Source organism: Daucus carota, chromosome 3 (assembly GCF_001625215.2).
Source record: "Daucus carota subsp. sativus chromosome 3, DH1 v3.0, whole genome shotgun sequence".
In the NCBI taxonomy this organism is placed as follows: Eukaryota; Viridiplantae; Streptophyta; class Magnoliopsida; order Apiales; family Apiaceae; genus Daucus; species Daucus carota.
The window spans coordinates 5,052,949-5,074,594 of record NC_030383.2 but is presented as its reverse complement, the minus strand read 5'-3'; the positions used below and the strand labels follow the sequence as shown (position 1 = coordinate 5,074,594).

The window sequence follows — 21,646 nt, the reverse complement described above, 5'->3', positions numbered from 1 at the left end:
CTTACGTACAACAAACTCGCATAGTCGTCCATATTCAGTATAAAATTCAAATGCAGCTTCAACATCTGGAAACATCTGATTAACATATGGCTTGGATTTCTTATCACATTTCGGTATCCAATATTCTTCTCCGTCAGGTGATGTGTACTTGTACGAATCCACATAAATATCTTCATTGAGCTCATTAGTCTCCCATGGAATGCTGAGTAGCAGATTGTGATCCGTTATTTTCAACAGATACAATGTAAGATAAACACGTAGATTGTCAAAATATATAAGAATTGGTGTGCAGCAGCAGAACCTAAAATAAAGAGACGTGAGTATACATTCGTGTTTCTTCATGAACGCCCTCCATTGAGTACCAAATGAAAGAACACAGGATGCGGTGTATGGAAAAATATGAAAAACAATATGAAAGTAATACATACAACTAAGTTGTAATTGTTGTTTATGATTGATTTTGATTGATTTTCAATAAATGACAATATATGTAAAATTACACTACTATCTTTATAATTGATTGTACATATTTTATACTGATTGTCATATTATTTTTAAAGATTCTCTACGTTAATCTTGAGCCATTAAATCCAAATGAATCCAACGATTGAGAATTGGTTCTATGGTTCTATTTTAAGCCTTGGTTCTCTCTAGAGCGCGATCCCTGGAGACAATTATACTAGAAAGTTAAAAAGCATTAGATACCTTCAATATTCTACCGGCCAAACTCAGCTTCAGGACAAAGCATCTCCCTGTCTCCTTGTAACTTGTAAGTACTATTAAACTGTGTCTCTCTATCTTAGCATCTGCACAAACCCATGTCTATATATATATCCTCTGTCCACCCTCTCTATCTTTCTTGAAGATTCATGAGAAGCAAAGGGCGGAGCTAAAAGAAAGAAAGATGGCTTCTTTCTCTCTGCACTCATGTCTTCCATCATCATCAATTCACACCTTGAAGCCCAACTCACAAAAAGCTTTGATTTTTATTAGCCCAACACATGTTTCTTTCTTGAAAAACAACTCAAAGCTTAGACTTGTCACTTCCTGTTCTGCAAAGGATGACTCTGCTTCCTTCCCTGCTGGAGATAACATCCCAAGGTCCAATTTCCCTTAAAATAAACATTTTTTTAGTTGGAAATTTATGTAATTGTGATTATTGTAGAGTTTGTAATTCAATTTATGCTTACTTGTGGGACTTGTGTCTGCTTTATTATCACTTATGGTTCAAAAAGAAAATTATTGAAGAATTAATTTGGTCAAGCTTTGTACATTTTAGGGGTAATTTAGTTCTTGATGTGAAGTGCTGTTTTTGATTGAATTTTATTAGTTATTACAATTGAATTTTTCTTGTTTTTGTCATCCTGAAGATGTACTGATTTTCTTATTGACAACAGCTTAATATGTAACTTATACTTTTGTGTGTATGTGGCATAACACCAATACCAGAGGTAAAATTGCTAATGTTTGTAACACACTTTATTTATTAGGCTCAGGTTTTGCGGCTTAAGATATTTGTGTTCTGGATTATATTAGACAAGGAAAGTAAGCTGTGTGGGGAAATATTTTCCCAACTTTTTGAGATTTAAAATTTTTATCTCAGCGTCCTTGGTCTTTTGCCTTTGACTAACTTATGTATGCAATCAACATAAGAAACTGGTAAAATATTTTATGCCAAACATACAAGGCTACTCGGGAAGCTATGATTTATCAGCATTTAATTCTGTTGTAATTATATGGAGGCTTGTGAAGATAATGTTGATGTGTTGCTGGTCTAAATTTTGATTTATGGTGAGATTTTGGGTGAATAATTTGCAGTACTGATGGCATGTGATTTATGATATTTAAAGTACTAGATTCTAGTTTGTTGACACCCAGTGGTATTGCTTCTAGTACCATGGTTGCGAGGATTGTTCTCAATTCTTTGTGGTTCTGAAACGTTCTGTTCTTATAACTGACCTCAAGTTGAATTTTTCAGCAATTTTTGCATAATAGAAGGGCCGGAAACTGTTCAAGATTTTGTTCAGATGCAAACACAGGAAATCCAAGACAACATAAGGAGTAGGCGCAATAAAATATTTCTTCTCATGGAAGAGGTATCACCAAGCCAGTTTGTGCTCTGTATCAGGGACACTTGTTTACTTGCCGAAGCATTCATTTTACTGTTGTATTCTTTTTGTTGAAACTTTTCTCACTCTTGATCAAATGTTGCACTAGGTCCGAAGGTTACGAGTACAACAACGCACCAAACGTTTAAAAGCATTTGACAGTGATAGCATGGAGGAGAATGAGATGCCTGACATTACATCAACTATTCCCTTCCTCTCTCGTATGGTAATTTATAAGTGATCTTTAAAGACATTTCCATTATTTTTACTCTTGGCTTTTGTGAAGATGTGAAAAGTTGTTCTGTTTGCAATGATTTATCTGTCACTGGAATTATTATTAAACCATATGCACAATGATGACCCATGGCACACAAAGGATTCAACTTATTTTCAATTTAACTAAAATACAACTGTAAAGTTTGAAAAACTCCATTTACACATTTTCATAAGCAGTTAAAAATATGCTCGCATTGTTAGGTGGAGCCATTTATATTAGGCTGGAGTTATTTTCTTTCTTCTATAACTACTACAGTAGCATTTTATTTCTACCTCTGACAATTTTAATATTTGTAGCAACTAAAGCTCACATTTACTTAACTACCAGTAGCATTTTATTTCTTCCTGACAATTTTAGTATTTGCATCAACTAAAGCTCATATAAACAAGCATCACTGATATTTTAAGTACTGCACAGTGCTTGAACACACTGTGCTGGAATATATCTGTGGATTTCTTTTAATCAAATTTAGGAAGTGCTTGTAGTATGCCACATTGAAGATGAATAAATGTGTCATTCAATATTTTAGGATAGCTGGTTCGTTTCTGTTTTTCGTTATTTAGGTAAATTATCTCAGCTAACAGCTGCATGTCAATATTTTGCTGTCCCTTGTATATGTTTATGACCTCTCATTTCAAACAGTCAAATTTCTATTATCTTTTGCTTCTTTCTCATAGCTTTTTTAACTTGTTGTAGACGCCAACTACATTGAAGCAGCTCTACCTGACAAGCTTTGCATTTGTATCTGGAATCATCGTCTTTGGGGGTCTTCTCGCACCAGTTGTAAGTTTATTATGCTAAAAAGGCGTTTTTAATGCACGTTTCAGACTGTAGCTTAAGAGACCATCTTTCGAGAGCTTTAGGCCTTGGGCAATCTACTATGTTTGTCAGTGTCAAGTGGGATAAAACATTCTTTTGGTAGTCTTGCATCCTCTTGCATACCATTGTTGATTGGGGGTTGATGTTGCTTATGGTGAATGGTAATGGACATAACTTGCACGTAGTAACCAGCCAGTAAGTGAGGTTAAACTGTTATCATATTCTAAGGTATCCGTACTAATGGTCTCTTATTTGTGATCCATCGACAAAGTGTTTAAAAAGGCAACACATTGTTCACACTATTGGCCCATAGCATAATTACTATATATATCTGTCTTTTTCTCTTGTAGCTAAGTATCATAGTAATTTCTGAACTTGAGGAAGTGGCAGCTGGCAGAATATACCACTTGGCTTATTAGCGTCCGTGTTTATTATTTGTTTAATCATGGTCAAACTTTGTTTGGATTGTACTTGTGAAGTTTTATTTGTTAGTGGCAATTAAGAGTTGGGGGAAAAATCATAATTTAAAATTGTTTTTTAAATGCCAAAAAAAACTTGTATAACTGACATAGAACCAAGAACTCGTTGCTCCAACAAAAAATGTTTCTTGTTTCTATAAGCGACAGAATGTGCTTCACTCTGCCTGACAAGCAAAGCATATCAAAAGAAAGAAAAGACCTTATATGGTTATAATAGCTTTTCATATAGATGTTGCAGTAATTGACATTTAAGTGACAGGTTTGGATTCCAGAAATGCTTTTAGCGTGTAATCCTCTAATGAATATTGTTTTGTATGGTAATAAGTCTAACTACATTCACGGAAACAGATGCAAGAAATAATTTATGCACTAATGATCCTATCTTTCTGTTGAAGTAGGAGTACTATAATTTGTGCCATTGCAGCATTGTTGATTATTGTTTTAGTATGATGTACTGTAATTGTATCAGTAATAAAATAATGTATGCAATATCCTACTACACATTGGTGATCACTTTCACATACCACTTCTGATGGCAGCTTGAACTAAAATTGGGTATTGGCGGCACGTTGTATGAAGACTTCATCCGCAATATGCACTTACCTATGCAGTTGAGGTACTGATAAAACCCTGACCCCCTCAGGGAATAAAATATATGTTTTTAACATGTAAGAGCAAGTCCAATGGTGTGCTATATCTTGTTCTATATCTATTTTATGGAACAAAAACCAAAATTCACTACTCCAATGGTGTTCTATATCTTGTGCTAAAATAGAACAATGCTATAGTATGTTCTAGATATAGAACAAAAGATAAATGGAGTTATAATTGACACCACACCAAAAAGTGAATATAGTGGGATCCTTGGCGTAAAATGAGGTGGGAAAATTGAATTTATATTTAAAAGAGTAGGGTACTTGGAGAATAAATTAAATTTGGAACAAGATATAGCACCGGCCATTGGGGACATGCTGTCAGTCTAGCATCAAAAATCACTTTTTGGTGTTAAATTATAGCAATAGCTCCATCTATTTAGCACAACCATTGAGCTTGCTCTAACTTATCTTAAATAATTTATATTGTATTTATAAATTCCTGTCATAAATATATGCAATTCCAGTTCAGTAGGAGTCCTTTGTAATATATAGATAAAGTTTTGTTTTTTTCTTAATTCAGTCAGGTGGACCCCATAGTAGCGTCTTTTTCAGGTGGAGCAGTGGGGGTCATATCAACTTTAATGTTGATTGAAGCTAGTAATGTTGAGCAACAAGAGAAGAAAAGGTGCAAGTATTGCCATGGAACTGGTAGGTATATATTAGGTTTTCACTAGCTAAGATATTTTTAGCACCTATGTCATCACTTTATTGTTGATCTCAATGGGGTGGCAGGAGAGATAATTCCCCATAATTACAGAATTTTTCTAAATGTATGCCTACATGCCCTTCCTTGAATATTGAAGCTGATCTGTTATGTAGCAATGAAGCTTCTGGAAAGAAGAAAAAGTTATTGTGTTGCCAATAGATGATTAACTACTGACACAATGAAAAAGTATCAGAATTAAACTTTCACAGCAATATATGTATATCAAATCACAGTTGACATGTTAGATAATCGTGGATAGGTGATAGTCTGACAGAGAAAATATATCAAATGGTGTCACGTTTTTTTCATTTTTAACCAAGAACACCAAAGGCTGCCATCGTGTATGGTTTAAAACTTTATTTTGCTTTTTTGGTGATAATGAATCACAAAGTTATGTTTCAGTTGAACTGTTCATGACTCATGAATACTAGAAATTAGCATGGTCTCATGTTCTTGATGCTGATAAGTATTAAATCATGAACCCATAGGTATTATGGATTTTTGCTACCTACTTGTTTTCCGGGACAATTTAAGTAGGAAATCTGTCTTGTTTAGCTAGGAAATAACTACTATTTGTTTATGACCAATTATCTGTGCAGGGTACTTGGCTTGCGCTCGCTGTTCTGCAAGTGGTGTGTGCTTAAATATTGAACCCATTTCAGAGTCCATGTCTTCTGATCAACCATTACGGGCTCCCACCACAAAAAGGTGTACAAACTGCTCAGGAGCAGGAAAGGTAATTCATTTTACCATTGCTGCTTTCATTAGATGGCAAGAAGCCAGCCAAGTAAATACTTACTTTGTAGTGTATTGAATCATTATACTTGTGATATGGAAGACCCGAAGTATCTGTCAAATTGACAAATTCCTTTATTTCCCAGTTTTCATAATTATAGTCTTCCTACTCTTTCAAACACTGCAAGTATGGTACTGATTATAAGTCTTTCAGGTGATGTGCCCAACATGCCTGTGCACTGGAATGTTAATGGCAAGCGAACATGACCCCCGGTTTTATCCTTTTGATTAATGAATACTGAAGAGATTCCACCGGATAGACACACATGATATTACAACATCGGATCGTAGTAGATAATCAAATCAATGGATGAAGATAGTGCTACTGCAACTCTACGAGAGATACAATAAAGAAACAGTATATAGTGTTTAAAGACTGTTTCTTCACTTAAATTTGTAGCATAGCTTGAATTGTCTTTGTGCTAAATACTTAAACTTCTTGTTGAATGTGTAAACTGTAATCTTCTGTCATTTCTATTCAAATGCTAAAAAAGGTTATCATATATACCCTGCTACGCTATAAGTATAATAATAAAAATAAATCTTATAGTTTCTACTAAATTACATCTTAGTTCATCTTTGAAGGAGGGTTCATGCTCCAAGCATCCAAGCTATCTACAGTGATGGGCTCTGTTCCATTGTTGAATACAAATAAATGAGCATTCTTAGAAATTGCTAGTGTTGGATAAACCCTGGATGATATGCATGTTTTTCCTCGAGCCCCAAAACTTTCCACCACTGAATTGTCAATCTGCATCAAAACAAACATAACAGTAAACATAATTTACATTATATATAGAGTGTTGTAACGGAAATCGGACTTAATCGGTGACATGGAACAAGGATTAATCGGATGATTAATTGAATAATTGGAAATTTAATCGGTTCGGTGAGCTACGGAATCATCGACTTCTAGAATAATGTATATAACACATGCAGAAGTGAACTTCAAAAAACAGGGCTCACCAGACTTCTGAGTGAAATCTTATTGTCAGTTAAATCCACATCTACATATCCTGCAAATGATGGCATGTACAATCCTTTAGCCAAAGAGGACCTGTTGAACAAACATATAGCCTTGGTGAATCAATAGCCATATTAATATGTTTAGGAGTGACCAGTTCACATCTTTACTCTGGAATACTGATAAACAAGTATACCGTTTTGCATCAGAACACATCAGAACTTTGTGCTTCTCTTGAGTCTTGAATATCCGAAAGAAGACAGGAGTATATTCTTCGAGCTTCTCTGAAGCCAAAGTCAGTAGCCCGAATGGTCCGAGACCTCCAATAACAGTTGATCCCATCAAGTTGCAGACGTCTTGAGCGTCTAAGTTCATCCATTTAGGATCGAATGACTCAGCTTTATCTAAGCTCTCAAATGAGAACGTTGCATCAACATCTGCCTGAACAGACACAAATTGTTGGAAGCATTATGAAAATGATGCACCAAGTTTAATGTCATTTTTGGAACATGAACAAACCTGTGCAGCTGTTATTCCTTTTACTTCGACATGATCTCCCTCGTTGATTTTTTGTTTTCCCATCTGTACTCTTGCTCCGCGCAGTTGTTCTAGTTCTTCGATTGGCCACTGGATCAGTTGCCTTCCACTTGGATCCAGCAAAACTGTCCTCGGAATTAGCTAAAAGAATATGCATGTAATCAGAACTCAGTTAATCTCAAAACAGAAAAATTGCAAGTTCTATAACATTGTAACCTAGAGGATCTTTATCTTCTAATAGTACAAATTACCTGAACTCCAGCCCAACCCTTTTTAACATCATCATCCCGAGTATCAGACTCATTAGCCCAACCCCACAAAATTCTTCGATTCTTGAGAGGATCAAAGAAAGTTTTTGAAGCATAAAAGTTACCATAATCATATCTCAATCCTGCCCAACCATCAACTGATGTATTATCCGGAACATACCTATCCTTGACACGATCATACGTTCCAATCGTGTAGTACTCATATCTAGTTTCATCCAGACTAACCTTCAACACATGCTTAATATTCTCCCCTCTTTCAGACGTATCCAGCCCTTTCGTGCTTTCTTGAGCCACTGGATAAAAATCAGGACATTCCCACATTCCTGTGTTGGCCTTAGAATGCAAAGGATGTGGGGACTTTGCCCAATTCATGAAATCTCTGCTTCGATACAAATAGGCCATTCCTCTATGTTTTCTCCTGCTACCTACCAGCATTTTCCAGTGGCCACCATCAAACCATGCAGTAGTAGGATCACGAAAGGCAGACGAGTTCTCACTATGGGCTGTAACCAATGGATTGTTGTCCGGTTTTATCCATTCACGAAGAAATGGATCGGAATAATTAGCAGGAACAGCATAGTTTTGGACTTGGGTGGACTCAGGTTCAGGGGATACTATACCAGTGTAGAGTATGATAGGTTTGTTACCAGGAAGAATTGTGGCTGATCCTGACCAGCATCCGTATTTGTCAAAGGGCTTCGAAGGGGAAATTGCTGTTTCGAGTGCAAGCCAATTGATCAAGTCCTTTGAAACAGAGTGAGCCCATACAATGTTCCCCCAGACAGCACCTTGGGGATTGTACTGATAGAAAAGATGGTAATAGCCTTTGTAGAACATTGGTCCTGTAATTGTCCAAACAGAATCGACAAACATGCTATTTATCATCTAATCGAAATTTTAAATTTTCAGAATTTGTTAATCAAGATATTAATATATATGGCTTACCATTAGGATCTGTGGTTTGTTTTGTTTATTCACCAGCATTGACCATGCAAGAGAGAACAAGATATATTAGATCATCTGGAGCTTGAGTTCTTCATTAGTAGCTCATGAAGAGAAAAAATAAATGCAGATTATAAAACAACAAAAACAGAGAACAATGCAGATTACAGAACAGGACTACAATGCTAGGAGCGAACTGTGCACTTGTTTGCTAAATCGATGCATGATCAGATTATACTTTTTCTCCACTTCACATAAGGTTGATGTCGATGATTCAAACCTTGTCAGAAACTACGGTGCATTTGAGAGTGTGTTTAATTATGCAATTGTTGACAACTACTGATTCACCACTCCATATGAATTACGTGCCAAAGTTATGCAATTGTTGGCAACTAGTGATTCACCGCTCCATGTGAATTACGTGCTATGTACGTGCATGAGCGTGTTTAATTATATACATAACATACCGTTGATCCAATGCTTCTTAGGTTGAAAATGGTAAGCAGGTTTGTGAACTAGCTTGACATTTACAGCAGGAACAGATTGAAATTCTAGAAAAACTCGGTGGGTTGATTCCACGCCATTGATATCTAACGAGACGAATAAGAAAATCGATAGTAATATTAATACGGTATAGTTGCGAGAAAAAACTAGCGCCATTTTCTTGTGTGGTAGATGATCGAATGATCATGCAATGGGTGTATATATACACACATATTAGGTCAATACGTGAGAAGAGATCGAGAAGAGTATATAATGCAGAAAAGAAACAAAATCTCGTCGAGATACTCTCCCTTGATTATGGAACTGCAATGCAAGGCAAAGGACAGGTACGCAGAAAATTATTTTATTATGAAAAACAAATTGGATATGTGTTTCTGCTATGTTTACATTCTCCTTTGTATATTTTCGATTTTATAGATATAAATTATAAACATCTTTTTATACTCACGTAAAAATCTTAAAAAAAATCATAGTATTTCAAAAAATGAAAAATCACAGGACGACGAGTTAGAGTTAATCTGAGTTTCTATGTATATAATCTTGTACATATCCTCTGGGGTGTTACGTGCAGTGCACAGTGTTCTAAAAATCCCCGATTTAACCGATAAATCCCCGATTAATCCCCTGCAAGGTCGGTTACCGATCCGATTTTTGAAATCCGATTAATCCTTATATATATTTCATAATCGAATTATATGTGATAAATTATTAAAATTAAAATATCATATTACTTTAAATATGAATAATTATAGGGTTTATGAATATAGTAAATATATTAGTTACTAAATAGCTAATATAATAATAACTAAATATTACCGATTAATCCCCGATTTCCGATTAATCCTTAAATCGGTAGTTCAGCCGATTAAGTCCGATTCCCGAAGTGCATGATTATTAATTTATTATCGCACCTGACTATATAAATGATATGATTTGAGGGTTTTTTAGAAATCTCGAGAGATGATCCGGTTTATCTATGAATCTCTTGATTTATTTAGGGGTATACTGTGCAGTATAGCTGAGTCTGACAAATGTTTAGGTATGCACGTATTACGGCTCCGTATCATTTGTAACCACTCTATTCAACCACTTTTCAAAAGTAACCAGTTTTTTTTCGAGCTTTCAAAACTAACCAGTCTAAATGAGGGGAGAAAACGCGACCCAAACCAAAAAAAATTTCCAGTAAGGGTCGCGCTTTGAAAGAGCGACCCAAACATAAATATATAAGTATGGGTCGCGCTTTCAAAGGGCGACCCATATGGGTTATTTTTAAAAAAAAAAAATCAAAAATCAGAAAATATTATTTCAAAGGGCGACCCATATTATTTATATTATAATATTTTATAATATAATTTATATAATGATATAATATAAAAATATTTTATATTATATAGTGATATATATATATATATATTTATATATTTAATTGAAGTTTTAGTAAATATTTATATTATAATATTTTATAATATTATTTATATAATGATATAATATAAAAATATTTTATATTATATAGTGATACATTATTTGTGATATTATATTTTATATTATTATATTATGTAATGATATAATATAATATTATAGATTGTCATATTTAAATATTTAAGCTCATATAGATTGTACTTAAAAGGTAATTCGCATTACATAAACTTAAACGAAACAATACTCTTACATAAACTGAAGGGAAATTACATATGATTAAAATGAGAACATGACATAAGTTCTCAATCCTGAGTGAGGTCCACAATATAGTCGGAATCATATCCTTCATCATCATCTTCATCGTCCTCAGCGTGAGCATCATCGTCTCCACCATCATCAGCAACACCGCCTTCCACTTCATCTTCATCGACCCACGGGGTAGGCATTTGCACTCGACGGCACTGATAAGTTACATTGTCCACATCTCCCCACTCGGCCCAAAATCTGGCTTCCTGACTTCCCTCGAGTTTAGCCTGCAGTGCGGCACACTCTTCATCGATTTTAGCCGCATAATACCTCATGCGAGAATCACCAAATGGGATATCCATCTCACCCATCTCACGATGGCGTTGAAAATAGAGTTTGTGAACTTCAGGGAATTTTCTGTTATGGATATCATCTTCCGCCTCCGTCATCACCCAATCTTTGCCCCTTCTAATCCTCCTATAAACATACCTGCAAATATAACGGAAGAGTTTGTTCCACTTCTTCACGTTCTTTTGATGTTCAACCTCGAGACGTCTCTCTTCTCTCGTCTCCTCTATCATTTTCTTGATGTCAAAGTCAGTGCGCATCCGTCCCAACGGTGGCCGAGTTTTCTTTTGTTGCACGACCGGTGGTGCCTTGCTTTTAGGAGCTGGTTTAGGTTGGTTGCTTCGGTTGTTGCGCATCCCTCCCAACACAAGCTCCGGCTGTCTCCTATCTTGTTGCTGTTTGAGGCGTTTTTCGCAGCCGGGGGTCATTGGTGCTTTCCCCTTATCCATTGGTGCCTTGCCCTTATCCATTTTCAGCTTAAGTGATGAGTGAATTTTGTGTTTGTTTAGTTGCTTGTATGTGTATCAACCATAATGAAGACCTATTTATAGGCGAATGGATTATTGTTTAGCTGAATATATTTAAAAGACTTGTCAATTTTTGAATTGACAAGTCCTTTAAATGAGCTGAATCTTTTCTTTCAATGCATGCTATGGTTTGGCAGTATGAAAACGTGGGTCTAATCTATAAAGTGAGAAACTTTGTACAGTCTAATCTTTACAGTGAGGCACTTTACTTTTGCAGAACCTTTACTTTATGACCTACTGTACACCATGTGACCCTCTGCATTATCAGATACTACTGTTGATCATGTGAATATCAGCATTATGAGATACAACTGTTGATCATGTGAATATCAGCATTATGAGATACAACTGTTGATCATGTGAATATGAGCATTATTTCGTTGCTTGCTATGGTTTGCCAGTGTGTAGTCTAATCTATACAGCCTTTCTTTTCACATCACTTTACTTTATTATATATTGTCCTTTAACTGAGCAGAATCTTTTCTTTACAGCCTTTCTTTTGCCAGCATGTAATATCTTGTCCCGAATGCTTCTGTTTCCTTGAAGTTTATTTATTGCTTCAACACCATTACATTAAATTAATTAACAAAATTGGATTAACAATAAAAAACGAAAGAAAAATACAGAGTAACAATAAAAAACAAGGACTGAAAAGGAAAATACAAATTAACAATTAAAAACAAGGACTAAAAAGAAAATGGCAATTAAATTACACAGTAGGGTCAACATTGTACAATGGACACCTTTTACTACGTCTAGTGTGTCCTTCTTGCTTGCAGCGGCCACATTTGTGACTTGTACGGGAACTGTCCATCTCCGTGCGTATTCTGACGGATTGACCCCTTTCTCCTCGTTTACGCCTTCTCTTTCGCAAGGCCTCGTTCGGTACCACAGTTCCAAACATTCTCCATTGCACTGGCAAATCAATATCCCAATACCCAGTTGCTGGTAATGGATATATCATTGGCTCCCACAATTTCAACAAAGTAGAGTTGTAGTGGAAGGGGCCAATCCACTGTTTCCAGTTTAAGTGATTGTGGTTGCAAGCAGCAATCAAATGTGAACACGGTAGGCGGTGGCAAGCCCATTTCCCGCAAGTGCATGTACGCTGAGTTATGTCAACCACCTGCGTGTTCCCGCCCTTATTGCACCCTTTTACCATGTACCTTTGCGTCTTTACGGAGAACAAACCGGTTCCTCTATTAAATGTCTCGACCCGGTGTGTGTTAGCTTTGGATGCAATCTTCTCCAACTTATTTCTCGTCCTTAGACAAAGTTCATGACCCTCCCCAATGCCCTCAAGCACTGCGTTCCTCTCCTTATTGACCGTCCTAACAGTTTTATAAAACATGAATTCAATCATTGCGGTCACAGGTAGGTGCCGAGCCACGCGCACGTTACCATTAAAGCTCTCCGTGATGTTTGTGGTAGCTTGGCCGAAACGAGCGTGGCCTGTGTCATGACAAATAGTCCAGAGGGCTGGACTTATCCCTAGCAACCACCTCAAGCCTTGAGGCGAAAGCTCTCCAATCTTCTTCATGTAGGCATCATATTTCCTAATCTGTGGCATATTGCCGGCTAGCCACATTAACATTTTAAGCTCCTTTCCCGGGAATGCCTTGGAGAAGTTGCTCCTAACATGATGGAGGCAGAATCTGTGATAGCCCATCGGCGGGGTAAAACCACTCGCTTCGTCATTCATTGCAGCAAGGATCCCCGTCGCACGGTCAGATTTAATACAAACCCCCAATCTATCTCGGCATACATGTCTACGTAAAAGACGTAGAAACCAAGACCAATTTTCAGTTGTTTCCTCATCAACAAGGGCGAAGCATATGGGATATTGGTGGTTATTAGAGTCGACTCCCACCGCGACCAGCAATTTCCCATTATACTTTCCCTTAAGAAATGTACCATCAATGGAAATAACTGGCCGTGCATACTGCCAACCATCAATCATTGCTTTTAGGCACCAAAATGCACGAACAAATGTCGATGTACCCCTCTCTTTATGATGTGGAACAACCTCAACCACAACTATACTTCCGACATTTGTACTGGCCATGACATTAAGGAACCGAGGGAGCTCGTTGTAGGTTGTCTTCCAGCTTCCATAAACGCTTTCCATGGCGGCCATCTTCCCCCTCCATGCTTTCAAGTAACTAACCAAATGGTGGTACTCATCATTGACCATTGTGATGATGTTGCTTACCTTCAATTGAGGGGTCTGGGAGATCTGTTGAAACAAAATATATTAACATTAACGATGAATAATAAACGATAATATTTAGACATATAATGATATCCAAGGTTGTAGGACTTACGTAGGGAGCAACCACATAGCCAATCATTTTTGCTGAAATTTTGCGGTGGTCCTGCGTGGGTCTATCCAGTAGGCATGTGTGAATCTCTGGACATTTAGTTATTTGAAAAAGGCCGTGGGACTTCTTCTTCGCGGCCCTTAGCTTCCACTTGCAGTTTGAAACCACACATTTAACTTTGTAGACTTGCGTGGAGCTTTTCTCCACGATGAAATTTCGATCTGTACTTATGTGTGCATGTTTCACAGCAGCTATGAGCACTTCCTTGGTAGCAAATAGAGCTCCTTCGGTCAACTCATCGTTGGCGGGATCAAACCCGAGTGACATAACTGCGTCCTTGTTGGACACAATCACAGGCTCGTAATCCTGGGATCCAAACCATGCAGCTCTAGGTTCATGAATAGACAATGCCTGTGTTTGCAAGTGCATGTTTCCCTCTCTTTCTTCATCGGAATCAACCTCCGAAAAATCTTCACTTTCCGGAACATCCTCCTGTGATAGATTCCACTCCGAATCGTCACTGCTGCTTATGGCTCTTTCCGAGCCATACTCTTCATCATCCTCCTGGTTCTCCAGTGCAAGAGCTATAGCTGCACCTCTTTTCGGGGTTTGACGAGCCGGTGATGGCTGTCTACCACTCAAATCGTCCTCGTCCACAACCTCTTCAACAACAAAACGACCCGTATTACTCGAGCCACCACCATACTCTCCAATCGTCCCGTAGTTGTAGCCGCTAGACCACCCTTGCATGCCCTGGCTTTGTCCATAGTTTCCCCCATAATCGCCTCCAAAACTCCCACCGTAGTTTTCAACATAATTTGAAACTTGGCCACCTGCAGCGGTTTGTCCGGTTTGTCCATAGTTCCCCCCATACTCGCCTCCATAGTGTTGGCTGGGTTGAGCAATACTCTCGGCCTCGATAAACAATGATACGTCTCCACCCAAGTGAAATCTCTCGGGGATACTTAACATCCTACGAACATCGTCGTCCGATTTAACAGACTTCACAAAGAACCCCGAAACGAGGTTACTAACCCCGATTCGAGGATATTTCACACTAAGCTTGACATCCCAATGATGCCTACTTATATGCATCAACCCGAACACCATATCTCGTAGTTCTTCAAGTGAGCTGCTCAATTTCACATACATCATTTCTTTCGGATCTAAGGTGTAGAGAACATCGTTATCTTGTTTTATGATTTCACCTCCCCAGAAGAAATTGACGTTTACGTAACCGTCCATCTTTGTTTTGGTTTTTTTGGAGTGGTTTGCTTTTGGTGGTTTTGGTTTTCTGATAGCTTGCCAATGAGGTTTTTTCAAGTGATGATGGTTTTGTGGATAGGCAACCACAAATGCTTCAGCTTTTAAGGACGAATTTCAAAGTTAACCACTGTGCTTCAATAGTGCATGCAATTTTTGTGTCCACTTATTGGTATGCAGTCAATCTATCAATGAGCAATAAAGTAATGAATGATTCTCTGAACAAGCTACTGCATAAATCCATTGATATTATTGCATGCTGCACTATGTGTTAAATGTGAGGATGTGACAATACGGAAAAAGCTATTGCACACTGTTTAAAAACACATAATTGCATGACTTTAAACGAGCTCATAATTGCAAACAGATGATGCACACTTTCAAAAAAATCATAATTGCAAACAGATGATTTGACCATACGTTTTAAATTTTTTTCACACTCTTTAGAAAAATACATTAAATAATATACATATATACACACATATATATAATATATATATATATAAATAAATAAATATATATATATATATATATATATATATTTCAATCTTTAATTTATATATATATTTATTATTTACATTATATATTTTATATTATATAACCGTTAAATTAAATTGAGACTTTTAAGGATGAATTTCAAATGCTTCAGCTTTTAAGGACGAATTTCAAAGTTAACCACTGTGCTTCAATAGTGCATGCAATTTTTGTGTCCACTTATTGGTATGCAGTCAATCTATCAATGAGCAATAAAGTAATGAATGATTCTCTGAACAAGCTACTGCATAAATCCATTGATATTATTGCATGCTGCACTATGTGTTAAATGTGAGGATGTGACAATACGAAAAAAGCTATTGCACACTGTTTAAAAACACATAATTGCATGACTTTAAACGAGCTCATAAGTGCAAACAGATGATGCACACTTTTCAAAAAATCATAATTGCAAACAGGCTTGAATATTTGATGCAGATTGCTTTCTCTACTTAATGGATTTGCAGAAAAACGTCCTCTCAGCAAAAAAGTGAATATTTGAGCAGTAACAACAGGCTGGCTTATTGAATTCTTGAATGATTTCAATGAAGTTGGCAGCTTTGTCCAGTGTTAAATCAATGTTTTGTAATAAAAAGCTAAAAAACCTACTGCCTTAGATGTGACCATACAATCAAAATTATTTGCACACTCCTCAAAAAATAATTCTCTGCATCACATTTTAATATTAGGTAAATAAAACTTTAAATATTAGATAAATAATTAATAAACTATAAATATTAGGTAAATAAAAAAATATTAGGTAAAAATTAGATAAAGGAAAAAATATTTCCGAATTAAATTAAATTAAAAAATATAATATTACAATCTATAATATTATATTATATCATTACATAATATAATAATATAAAATATAATATCACAAATAATGTATCACTATATAATATAAAATATTTTTACATTATATCATTATATAAATTATATTATGAAATATTATAATATAAATAATATGGGTCGCCCTTTGAAATAATATTTTCCGATTTTTGAATTTTTTTTTTTAAAATAACCCATATGGGTCGCTCTTTCAAAGGGCGACCCATATGGAACTTTTTACAGCATGGGTCTCTCTTTGAAAGAGCGACCCCAACGGGGTTTTTTGTGTTTGGGTCTCTCTTTGAAACAGCGACCTGAACGGGGTTTTTTGTGTTTGGGTCGCTGTTTCAAAGCGCGACCCGTGCTGTAAAAAGTTTTTCGTTCAGGTCGCGTTTTCTCCCCTCATTTAGACTGGTTAGTTTTGAAAGCTCGAAAAAAAACTGGTTAGTTTTGAAAAGTGGTTGAATAAATTGGTTAGAAATGAGAGGGAGCCCACGTATTACCTGAGTTACGTGTTAGGTATGTACAAACTCCGTTTTTAGGGCATTTGGAATTTGGACTTAATTACCATTTGGTATATGTACATCTAAGAAAGTTATACCTTCCTTCCATTGAAACTACATGGAAGTACAATAAATTTGTTTGGCTACCAGAAGGGAGTTTTGTACTCCTCCGTCATATTGTTTAACTAAATTATAAATTTATTATTTAATACATTTTAAATAATTATTATACTTTTATTTATTAAGAAAATAATTTGAATAATGTTTTTTCTATATTCCTCTTTCTTATAACATTGGTCTAATATGGATTTTATATAAAAATTTGAATATAATATTATTAAACAAAAATAATTATTTAAACTTATTCAGTTTATAATAAAGTTTTGACAAAATATTATTATTAAAATGTTATTATTTCTCATCGTTTTTTTGTTAAACTAAAAGAATATATTCTATATTTTTAATAAAGAAGTATAATTCAACAATAATATTCTCAGTTAAACATAATAATAGTAATAATAATATATAAATTAAATCTAGTTAACTAATTATCATTATTATTATTTTAAAATAATAATAATAACAATTATTATTATTATTTTTTTTATTCTCGTATCAAAACATCGTTCTATTTTAGTGCGTAAAAATCGATCCTAACAATGATTTTCTGATTGAATAAGAGATACTCCTCCTAACACACAGTTCCGCTTCTCTTTGATATCCTGACATCTTTTTGGGTCAGCTCGGTCTCGAGACAGTGGTCCAAGAAGCAAGTAACCCGGCCCATACGAAATAACAAAGGCGGGAATTCTTACCGCCATTACACACCCAAGCCACTCCATCTATATACACAAACACATCTGCAGCTACTTTCAAACGTTCCTCTTCACTCACTTTAATCACACACGACGCTTCAATTAATCAGGTAAATCACTCAATTATACGCATCTCTAATCTCTATAATTGTTTCCATTTTATTTATTTTTAATCATCAAACCTAGGGTTTCATTCATCATTTAAAACACCAATTATTCAATCACATATTGGTAATACAACAAAATAATTAAGAAAATGGCGCTATCAATTTGATTATGCCTGTATGTATTTTGTTGATGTTTTTATTTGTGTTTGTGTTTGAAGGAAATGGATACATCAAATCCAGCGGCATTTGTTAACGGAGAGCTTCTCCGGATGTTTGTGGGACGGAGAGTCCGCACTGTGATTCAGGTTTTACGCACCGATGGAGGTGGCGTTGTGGGGAAATCCTGCGATGATCAGCAAATTGTAGTGACAGGGCAGCTTCCGGCGCCTCTCACTACGTTTGTCGAGATCATCGGGATTGCTGATGGGGCTCAGTCTATTCGTGCTGATATCGGGACTAATTTTGGGGATAATTTTGGTATGATTGAGAATTTGGGATAATTTTTTGATTTCGATGAATTTGGGGATTAGGTTTTGGTTTGTATGTGATTTTGTTTTTTTGGTTGTTTTGGCAGATTTGCTGAACTATAATCAGCTTTGCAAGCTTGCGAATGGGGAGTACAAGCACCTGTTTATTTGAGGCGAGGTGGTGATTGTTACTTTATGTAATGGGCTTGTGGTGATTGCTACGAAGAGACTAGTGTTTTAGATGGAATATAGTGGTAATGTTAATGTAGGTTATTATGATGCTTATCTTTGATATTGGTTTTGTCGGTTTTTGTCAAGTAATATATCAATGGTGCTTTTTCTATTTCTGCAAGTATAACAATTTATGCCTTTCTGGTATTATAGTGTTCCATAGTTAACTACTTCACATTATTTGGGTTGGGTCTGAGAAGTGCTTGTTTGTAATATTGTTTATTTTGTTAATGTGCTTTCCCCAAGTTTTGCCATTTGTGCTAGTTCTAACATGCTGAGTGAGTCCTATGTTAAATTGTTAACTTATGAATAATGCTGCATAGAGTGTTTCTTGGTGGATGCTGAATACATGTGTATCAGTCATTCTGCCGAGTAAGATGGAAACTTCTTAATAATTAACAGAGTTAGAGATCTGTAAATTAAATCTTATATTAATGTTGTCATGTGGTTCTTTTTGGTCCAAGTTGTATACTTATGAGTTGCTTAAGAGGTGCACCCTCTCAGTGGCGGAACTAGGACTAAATTCCAGGGGGGGCTCAAATTCGAAAGCGCAGCTGAGTAAGTTGTCGTGGGTTCGCGGCTGAATGAATATATAGTAGTGAGATTTTGAGCTAGGGGATTGTCAAGTGAGTGCGTATGACTTATGAGTGTATCTTTTTGAATGTACTCCCTCCATCCCAAATTAGATGATCCTTTTGAGAAAATTTTTTATTCCGAAATAGTTAGGTCTCTTTTTTTTTCCATGCACATTTATCAACAATCTTCCATTCTTACCCTTTCTTATTTAGCATTTCTAATATACTATCTAGCTAATGTTATAGAAAGTCAACGCAATAAATATGGGCAGAAATAGAAAAAAGAACAATCTTTTGATACTCTTTAATATACGTGAAATGAGTAAAAATCTCATCTAAATTGAGATGAAGGGAGTATTTGTTAATCTGTCTTTAAACTACGAGCAAGTCCAAAGTAGAGAGAAAAAGAGAGTATGCATAAAAATTTATTAGAAAATATAGTATAGAGCAAGGAAAGAGAGGTGCCTTATAAATAAGATCGGAGGAGGTTGTCCTAATGATACAAGGCATCACTAGGACATTGTTGGATCAACATTTTTCATCAAATACCCTAAATTATGACTTAGGATGTGTTATAAGGTATCTCCTGGACACATTCTAAGTGCCCTGAATTATGTGTTATAAGGTATCTCCGGGGCTCAAAAAATTATCCGGGGCTCAAAAATTTTCTTTTCTTTATTTTATAATATATCTATGACTAAAATAAAAAAAAATTATTAAATTTTTTTGGTCTAGCCGGGGCTCAAGCCCCCCTCTGCCCCCCCCCCTAGTTCCGCCCCTGCACCCTCTAGGATAGTAGCACCTCACCTTAACATCTCCTAAGAGCAAGTCCAACAATGTCATTGGAAGTGCCCTATATATATAATAAAAAATAATGTCCTAGTGATTTAGGACATCATTTTAATATAACAACTCCAACAATATGCCTTATTATTGTGCCTTATTATTTAAATAATAGTATATTTGAATTATAGTTGGAGGGAAGTGAAAAAGAAAGAGAAGAGAGGTGTGTTGGAATGTGAGTAAGCTAATATTTTATTGATAGAAATGGTTTAGGGCATGCATGATTGTGCCTCAAAAATAAGGCATTTGTTAGATGTCCTAGTGTTTTGAGGCACCACTAGGATACTGTTGGAGTACCATTTTACTTCAAATGCCTTAAATTTTGATTTAGGACATGATTTTAGGGCACCTTTGGACTTCTCTAAGAAATGTATGTTCAGTTGAGGAGAATCCCCAGTGTTGTGACCTTCGTAAGATGTTGTCGTGCACTCGAACTAGAGTAACCAGATCAAACTGGACTGCCTTTATGTAAAAACCAGGACAGATTGTTCATACTAATTTTACTTGCACGCTGTGTACTCCTCGGGTTTGTAAAAGGAATTAACTTGCTCAAATTATAAACAGATTAGGATTGCCAACATTGCATTTATCTGGCGAATTATACAGTTCAGGCGTGTGAGGTAACAACTTGCAAGTCAAAAATGATAATTGCATATTATTAAGGGGTTAGGGATTCTAGTAAATTAGCAAAATGGTATTAGCATATTTCACCTGTGTTTAAATAGGTCATTATAATGTGTTTATTTTAGAGGCCATTTGGTTTGTTAAGTGTTTATTGTTTATAAATAAGAAGTTAGGATTCTCAACTTTATTTTGACTTCAAGTCGAAGTTGACTTATAAATTCGTTATATAAATTTATCCGATTTATACATAAGCGAAACGAGCTAAACACCCGATTAGAACGAAACTCTTCTTTGAGCTATGTTGTAAACATTGCTAATTGTCCAAATCTTATATTTGGAAGGTATAGTTTAATTATTCATTTGTTGTGGGACCACACCGGACCCGCAGACCACTCGCAGTTGTAGAATCGTCAAAGCACAAAGACCATTTGCATCTTCTGGTTGGCGTGCAGGGCTTTAACAGTTGTAGCATTTTGGATGTTTCTTGTCAAAGCTTTTCGTCATTACTTTACCCCTTTTGTATATATTTTCTAAGCATTTATAAGATTGGTATCGGCCACCGGAAAAAGGCATTTAATGTTTAAATATTTTATATGATTGTGAGGAACGTATTACTTATTTTTAAAAAATGGACTTGACCAAGGATAAAGAGTTCCTCGACCAAGGTCTGAATCTGTTATACTTTTAACAAATATGCATGTAATTTAGTTTACATTTAGTGCTTATACATCTGATTGCTAAGAAGTCCGCAAAACAGTTTGAACATAACTTTAATCTTTAGAAACTTTTTTACCCTTTTAGTTGAATAATTGAACATGTCTAAGATTCGTTTTGAGTTTTACTTTTCGTAAAGACTCAGCCTGATGTACCTGCTTGCTCACGAGTTTTTTCAGGAGAGAAAACAAGTGAATGTAAATGAAAGTAAATGAACTTTCA

The 21,646-nt window shown here is 35.7% G+C and overlaps 4 protein-coding genes across 5 annotated transcripts; 2 read left to right on the top strand and 2 right to left on the bottom strand.

Moving 5' to 3' along the window:
- Positions 1-708: 708 nt before the first annotated feature.
- On the top strand, positions 709-6,343 carry LOC108215199 (protein ORANGE-LIKE, chloroplastic). Its single transcript, XM_017387585.2, has 8 exons — positions 709-1,101; positions 1,979-2,096; positions 2,218-2,334; positions 3,082-3,168; positions 4,223-4,299; positions 4,860-4,987; positions 5,645-5,781; positions 5,995-6,343. Exons 1-8 carry the CDS (start codon positions 905-907, stop codon positions 6,070-6,072), a joined length of 939 nt encoding a protein of 312 aa, XP_017243074.1. The 5' UTR covers positions 709-904; the 3' UTR covers positions 6,073-6,343.
- On the bottom strand, positions 6,318-9,212 carry LOC108215200 (beta-fructofuranosidase, insoluble isoenzyme 3). 2 transcript variants are annotated; one of them, XM_017387587.2, is made up of 7 exons: positions 9,020-9,212; positions 8,556-8,564; positions 7,593-8,452; positions 7,324-7,482; positions 7,001-7,245; positions 6,807-6,897; positions 6,318-6,591 (listed from the first exon to the last, which is right to left on the bottom strand). In XM_017387587.2, exons 1-7 carry the CDS (start codon positions 9,210-9,212, stop codon positions 6,409-6,411), a joined length of 1,740 nt encoding a protein of 579 aa, XP_017243076.2. In that variant the 3' UTR covers positions 6,318-6,408. The 2 variants fall into 2 exon arrangements, with proteins under 2 accessions (XP_017243076.2, XP_063946686.1); XM_064090616.1 differs by lacking the exons at positions 8,556-8,564; positions 9,020-9,212 and having other exon boundaries at positions 6,807-6,880; positions 6,975-7,245.
- Positions 9,213-11,766: 2,554 nt separating this feature from the next.
- Positions 11,767-15,661, bottom strand: LOC108221853 (uncharacterized). The gene is made up of 2 exons (XM_064088780.1): positions 13,921-15,661; positions 11,767-13,832 (listed from the first exon to the last, which is right to left on the bottom strand). The coding sequence occupies exons 1-2, from the start codon at positions 15,160-15,162 to the stop codon at positions 12,306-12,308; spliced, it is 2,769 nt and encodes a 922-aa protein (XP_063944850.1). The 5' UTR covers positions 15,163-15,661; the 3' UTR covers positions 11,767-12,305.
- A 2,172-nt stretch (positions 15,662-17,833) lies between these two features.
- Positions 17,834-18,848, top strand: LOC108213272 (replication protein A 14 kDa subunit B). The gene is made up of 3 exons (XM_017385049.2): positions 17,834-17,973; positions 18,189-18,447; positions 18,545-18,848. The coding sequence occupies exons 2-3, from the start codon at positions 18,192-18,194 to the stop codon at positions 18,607-18,609; spliced, it is 321 nt and encodes a 106-aa protein (XP_017240538.1). The 5' UTR covers positions 17,834-17,973; positions 18,189-18,191; the 3' UTR covers positions 18,610-18,848.
- Positions 18,849-21,646: the final 2,798 nt, after the last annotated feature.